Raw genomic sequence first — 7,083 nt, 5'->3', positions numbered from 1 at the left:
TCTTTAAGCTGGGGCCATGGACTCCCATGATCAGGTCTGCCAAAGCAGCATCTTTTGTCTGGGATTTTGAATCAAGGATAACTGTATTAATGCCAAATAACCTCCAGGGCATGTAACTTGTTTGAGATCACTATTTACATCCTTATACAGCTGCTGTGTGTTCTGCTGATAAGTGCCTCTGGCTGTATTAATACAATTGGCATTCTCTTATATATGACCTGTATAAGTGCGTGAATACGCAAATTTCTTTTCTCCAGATATTAAGTGATCAAATTCTGTTGTTTTTATTCCAGGTTTATGAGCAGTCTCAGGGTACTCTAAAGATTCCAGAGGCTATATTACATGGTTCAGATCTGATGGTTATGGGATTTCCGCAATGCGCCAATGCCTATTATCTGTTGATGCAACTTGATAAGGATTTCAGGCCTGTTTTTCATTTGCTTGAAACACAGTCTGACGCAAGCAATAAGTTTAATGCAAATATAGATGCCAAAGAAGCCATGAGGGTAAACAAGATTGATGTTGGGCAGATGGAAAAAATAAAATATGAGAAGAATTCAAATCCTTTTGATGCCAAACTGCATTCCCTACAAAGTATAGAGAACTGTGATGACATGATGGACAATCAACTTCTCATTCAGAATAGTGTTGATCCTCTTCCGCTGCTGCCTGCTTGTTCACCATCGTTTTCATCTATTGTTGATGAGACCTTCGAATGTGAACATGGTTCTAGTTTGCCTTCTGCTTCTCCTGTGCGCTCTCTTTCACTTGGTCCTCAAGGCGGAAGCACCAGAACTATTTCACACATGCAGGATGGGGCCTTGTCTCATGCCCAAGCTAATAATACCTCAATAGTTCGTCCTGGTGTCGGTGTGAACAGCTATTTCCCAACTAGTTTGAGCCATTTACAGAGTACAAACGCCTTTTCGTCCTCTAACCCTGTAAGAAATTCATCTGCTATCAAGTTGTCAAACTCTAAATCTAATCATGACCTGAGTTCATTGAGCTCTCCAAGTGAGCATGGTATTGCAGATGGAAATAAACCATTTCAACTTGCCCCTTCAAGCACGTTGCCTGCTCATTTGGTTCGATCTTCACCTGCCATTGAAGGTATTTATGCAAAGGTTTTTTTTTTGGCTAGATCACCTAGGAGGAACTAGGTTACTTTCATCAATAGGGGAAATAAGCACCCAAATTAGAGTTGAAGAGGACTGAAACCTGGGTGATGGGGGTGTACTAGTAGTCTAGTACCATGGTTAAAAAAGCGCTAGGCGTTCTTCCTTCGCTAAAAGGTAATTTAATTTAGCGGCTCTTTCTAAAAGGCGTAAATGCAAATAAAAAACATCCCTGGATAAGCTTCACGGCCTTTTGCCACTGCCTTGCACTTTTCTGACCAAAGCGTACGCTTATGCGCAATTAAGCGCTAGGCGTGCCTTTTTAACTATGACTAGTACTCCCTAAGTAAAGAAGTATAAGAGCATTTAGATCACTAGGAGGGGGTACTACCCAGTACCCACACTTCCCACCAGCTGATCTAGGCTCAGTTCCTGTATTTACGAATTTTTTGTCTGTTAAATTAGATAGGGTTGCATTACCATTACAAATGTGTTTACCTTACTTGTGCAATTGACAGGATTAGGGAAGGCCATCACCGTAGGCGCTGATTGTGCACCTAGAAAGCGCTCTCTTTCAGATTTCCTGCTAGATCTCCCTTCACTGCAAGGACTGAAATCCAGTGAGCCAAGTAAGCGAAGAAAAATATCAGAATCGGTGCAGAGTTCCCTTCCTTTGCAGGCATACTCTTCTAGTTCACAATCAGGAACCAGCCTCACCCATGGAAATAATATTCTTGCCGAAAGAAATAATTGTGTTCCAGCAACTGTGTATGCTTCAGTGCTACTACATGTAATACGGCACTGTTCGCTATGCATCAAGCATGCTCAACTAACTGCCCAGATGTATTCTAGCGCCATTCCATATGTCGAAGAAGTGGGCATGCGATCACCATCCTCGAATATTTGGTTCAGGTTACCGTTTGCTCAAGATGATTCTTGGAAACACATATGCTTACGCCTTGGGAAGGCTGGAAGCATGTCATGGGATGTTAGGATAAATGATCCACATTTCAAGGAACTTTGGGAGCTCAATGGAGGAAGCACCTCAACACCGTGGGGTGTTGGTGTACGCATAGCTAACACATCTGAGATGGATTCACATATCTCTTTTGACGCGGATGGTGTTGTTTTAACTTATAGCAGTGTTGAGGCAGATAGTGTTAAGAGGCTTGTGTCAGATTTACAACGGCTTGCCAATGCACGTGTATTTGCTCGTGGAATGAGGAGATTGATCGGTGTAAAACTTGATGATAAGCTAGATGATAACCATATATCTGTGGGGATGAAATCACAGTCTGTTAATAAAGGCCATAGTGATGCTGACAGGCTATCTGAACAGATGGGAAAGCCATTCAGGATTGAAGCTGTTGGCCTAATGAGCTTTTGGTTCAGCTATGGCCATATGCCAATGGTTCACTTTGTTGTCGAATGGGAAACTGCTAAGGAAGGTTGCACAATGCATGTTTCTCCTGACCAGCTTTGGCCACACACAAAGGTCCGTTCATGCTTACTCTATGTTTCGAAAGAGCATACTTGAGATGAGTACAAGCAAATGTTATGAATCTTTCAACACGTCAAAGTTTATAACTAGTGCTTTTTAACCCATCCTTACGCTATGTTTGGAAACGACATACTCCCTCGGTTCCTAAATATAAGCCTTTTTAGAGATTTCAATATGGACTACATACAAAGCAAAATGAGTGAATCTACACTCTAAAATACGTCTATACACATCCGTATGTAGTTCATATTGGAATCTTTAAAAGGGCTTATATTTAGAAACGGAGGGAGTACATGAGATGAATACAAGTAAATGATGTATAGATCTTTTAACATGTTAAAGTTTATACTCCCTATGATCCATATTACTTGTCGCTCAAACGGATGTATCTAGCATTGAAATACGTCTAGATACATCCGTTCGAGTGACAAGTAATATGGATCGGAGGGAGTACTAATATTTTTGTAACTCATATGTTTATAAGTAGTAGTAGTACTAATAAAATTACGTATGTATCAAGAAAAAATGGTCCGGCGGCCGTCTTGAAAACAAAACCAAGTTCCCACTTCCTAGTGCCTACATTTCTACATGTTTCTTGTAGTGCATCGTTTAGCCTCTTAGTTCCTAATGAATCAGAACACAACAACGTGATATTTTTCTGTCGTACTAAATTGCATTTCGTATTTCACAGGTTGACAACTCAATTCTCTATGAATTGTGTGCATTCTCCTTTTCAGTTCAATTTCCTGTTGAAAATAATTTCTTCTAGATTTCATCTTTCTTTGTCTTTTGGCAATTGTGTACAGGTGTAACTTATTATGAAAGTTTCAAGGATAGCAGTACTTAATTTATTTATTCGACATGTTCTTTCTGTACTGTCAAATGAGCTGTTCCAGTTGACCTCTAGGCATCGGCCATTCTGTTTCTTTAATTGATCTTGTTATCATGTTCATTAAATGCAGTTTTTGGAGGATTTCGTGAATGGTGGTGAGGTTGCATCCTTCTTGGATTGTATTCGGCTAACAGCAGGACCTTTACTTGCTCTTGGGGGTGCAATTCGTCCTGCACGGATGCCTGTAACAGTTTCGACTGGGTACAGCTCAATGCCAAAGCAAACTAATAATGTCACCTCCCAGGGGCCAGTAGCAAATGGTTCATCTGCAACAACTATGCATCATGCATCTGCCCCATCAAATGCTACGGCACATTTGGGTGGTCATACTCTTCATACTGCTGCCATGCTCTCCGCTGCTGGACGGGGTGGACCTGGACTCGTTCCTAGTTCATTGCTGCCTTTTGATGTTTCCGTCGTGCTTCGGGGCCCATACTGGATACGCATTATATATCGCAAGAAGTTTTCTGTTGACATGCGTTGCTTCGCCGGGGATCAGGTTTGGCTACAGCCCGCAACCCCTCCTAAGGGTGGGCCTTCAGTTGGCGGGTCATTACCATGTCCACAATTTAGACCTTTCATAATGGAGCATGTTGCTCAAGGTCTAAATGCTCTTGAACCTGCTTTCATGAATGCTACACAGCCTGGTCCACACTTAAATACTAGTGCTGGAGCTCCACAATCTGTTCCTGTCGCAAACCGTTTAAATGCCACCCCTGGTGTTGCTATGTCCAGGCCAACTTCTAGTGTCGCCAACCATGTAGCAGCTAGTTTGAGTCGAGCAGGAAATGCCATGTTGTCTTCTTCAGGTCTTGCTTCAGGGATTGGTGGAGCCTCTGTGCGACTAACACCTGGAACTGGCCTTCCTGTTCATATGAAAGGAGAACTAAACACAGCCTTCATTGGGCTTGGGGATGATGGTGGCTACGGTGGTGGTTGGGTTCCGTTGGCAGCTCTCAAGAAGGTGTTAAGAGGGATTCTTAAGTACCTTGGAGTTCTATGGTTGTTTGCACAGTTGCCTGAACTTCTGAAAGAGATATTGGGGTCAATTTTGAAGGACAACGAAGGGGCTCTTTTGAATTTGGATCAAGAGCAGCCTGCACTGCGGTTCTATGTGGGGTAAGATTATTATTATGACGATGATGATAATAATAAAAATAAATAATAAAATAAAATAATGTATTGTTTCATTGAGAAACTGAAGTCTGTTATCAGATTCTCATTCCGTAAATCATTGTTGTTCGCTCTTCCATATGGAATATTAGCAATGGGAAATTTCTATGTGCAATCTAACATATTGAGTTTTCCTTTATTATCATTGGATAATATTGCCCTTTCCTAGTTATATTCTGTTTATGCAGGATCTTAAAATATTACATTACATTACATGTATCATCCTTCTTAATTTCCCACCATGCATTAAATTGCTGATATGCTATTTTTTTTACGTCCAAATACTTTATATATTTACTGAATATAGGTATTGTACTGATGTATTATTTATTTTCTGCATCAACCCATAATTCTTTGAGAATAGGCTAGAATTACAAAGAAAACTGATCATTTACTGAAAATGCTTCTTTCTTTGCTTTCTTTTCAGTTTGAAGTTTGACAATTTATATTTCTGATACATTATTTTCCGTCGTCTTCTTGTAGAGGTTATGTATTTGCAGTTAGCGTCCATCGGGTTCAACTGCTTCTACAAGTTCTGAGTGTTAAGCGGTTTCACCACCAGCAACAGCAACAGCAAGCTCAGAGCAATGCTCAGGAGGAGCTGACATCTGCCGAGATCAACGAGATATGTGATTATTTCAGCAGGCGTGTTGCCTCTGAACCATATGATGCTTCAAGAGTTGCTTCTTTTATCACTTTGCTTACATTACCTATATCGGTGCTGAGAGAATTTTTGAAGCTGATTACTTGGAAGAAAGGGTTTTCCCAGGCTCATGGCGACATTGCAACTGCTCAGAGGGCTCGCATTGAGCTTTGTTTGGAAAATCACTCAGGATCAGCTTCAGATGATAGAACAGAAAGCTCTTTAGCTAAGAGCAATATTCATCATGACAGAGCCCACAGTTCAGTAGAGTTTGCTCTCACGTTTGTACTTGACCATGCGCTCATTCCTCACATGAACGTAGCTGGTGGAGCTGCCTGGCTTCCGTATTGTGTGTCCGTGAGACTGAGGTATTCTTTTGGAGACAACAGCCATATATCGTTCCTTGCAATAAATGGGAGCCATGGTGGGAGAGCTTGCTGGCTGCAGTCTGAAGATTGGGAGAGATGTAAGCAGAAGGTGGCGAGGGCAGTGGAGACTGTGAATGGGACCCCTGCTGTTGCAGAACCCGGCCAAGGAAGGCTGCGAATGGTTGCTGAGATGATACAAAAGCAACTCCAACTTTGTCTACAGCAGCTGAGAGACGGACCACTTTCGGCTGGCTCAACTGCTTCATGAGATAACAAATTAGAAATTTAGAGCCAGGTTAGGTAAATTTTGTTGTAATTCCCTGGAGATGGCTGTGTTGACATTTGGCATTGGACAGCAGAATGCTGGAGCCCCGAAGAAAAGAAAAGAAATGCAAGCATGTCTATTGGCGGTTCGTGCCAGGGACAGCGGCTCTGAGGCGACAGCTTGCTGATTTATATGGCAATTTTGTACAGCAAAAGCATGTTGTGGGGGTTGTTGTTCACAAGCTGTCTGGCGCTGTCAGTTTAGTAGACAAGGATGGATTCGGTTTAGGAGGCGTGGTGTACATTACATATGGTATTCTTACATGGACTGACATTCTGTTTGCTGTAAATCTAAGAGACTTCTCTAATTGTGTCTAGGATTTCCCAGGGGGTTTGTGTTTGGAATGTTACATGTAGCAAATGAAGTTGTCTGAACCCCCCTTATGATTCTTCTTTTGCTAGTGTGCCGTTTAACAGTGCGTGTTCACCACTAATATGACTGGCACATAATTTGGTAGATGTACAATTTTTCTGTATTACTTGTCTGCTAGCTACCTCATGCCTGTGGGATGGGTTGCCAGTAAAATAGATATACCAGAGCCTCGAATTGGACCAACTCCCAAAGCTTCGAGTTGGGACTTTTGTTTTCCCGTGTTCAAAATGGTCCGCACGCGTGTCCGTTTGCATCTGAATGGACGAAAACACCAGCCCATCCCCTTGACCCAAACCCAAAACACGTCCATTTGGTGTTTGTCTGGATGCGTTTGCATCTGAATGGACGAAAACACCAGCCCATCCCCTTGACCCAAACCCAAAACACGTCCATTTGGTGTTTGTCTGGATGCATTTTTAGGTCATATTTACGCCTGGTTTGTGTCGAGACGAATGTGCTGAGTGTCCCTTTGGTGTTCGCCGTGGCCCTACTTGTCGGCCGCCCAACCACCACCCATGATCGTAGTCTATGTGGCCACCTAACTCGTATGACTGTGTGGAAGCATCTGGGTCCTTGTCCTTTTTAATGCAAGCATGCGGGGGTCCAGCCTCATCCACTTCTCCGTGTCCGGTTTGTGTCGAGACGGATGTGCCGAGTGTCCCTTTGGTGTTCGCCGTGGCCCCACTTGTCGGCC

General features: G+C 42.6%; 1 protein-coding gene across 1 annotated transcript in view; it reads left to right on the top strand.

The window, feature by feature from the left end:
* LOC119308747 (mediator of RNA polymerase II transcription subunit 14-like) overlaps positions 1 to 6,495 on the top strand; it is a 16,013-nt gene extending 9,518 nt beyond the window's left edge. Inside the window, exons 5-8 of the mRNA XM_037584888.1 lie at positions 294 to 1,110; positions 1,634 to 2,610; positions 3,579 to 4,627; positions 5,165 to 6,495. Coding sequence (XP_037440785.1) covers positions 294 to 1,110; positions 1,634 to 2,610; positions 3,579 to 4,627; positions 5,165 to 5,960 — 3,639 coding nt within the window. The 3' untranslated portion in view covers positions 5,961 to 6,495. The remainder of the gene's footprint in view (positions 1 to 293; positions 1,111 to 1,633; positions 2,611 to 3,578; positions 4,628 to 5,164) is intronic.
* The last annotated feature ends 588 nt before the right edge of the window (positions 6,496 to 7,083 follow it).

This window comes from Triticum dicoccoides, chromosome 5B (genome assembly GCF_002162155.2).
Source record: "Triticum dicoccoides isolate Atlit2015 ecotype Zavitan chromosome 5B, WEW_v2.0, whole genome shotgun sequence".
NCBI classification, from domain to species: Eukaryota; Viridiplantae; Streptophyta; class Magnoliopsida; order Poales; family Poaceae; genus Triticum; species Triticum dicoccoides.
The sequence above is the reverse complement of the archived record's forward strand: the minus strand, read 5'-3'. Positions and strand labels throughout refer to the sequence as shown.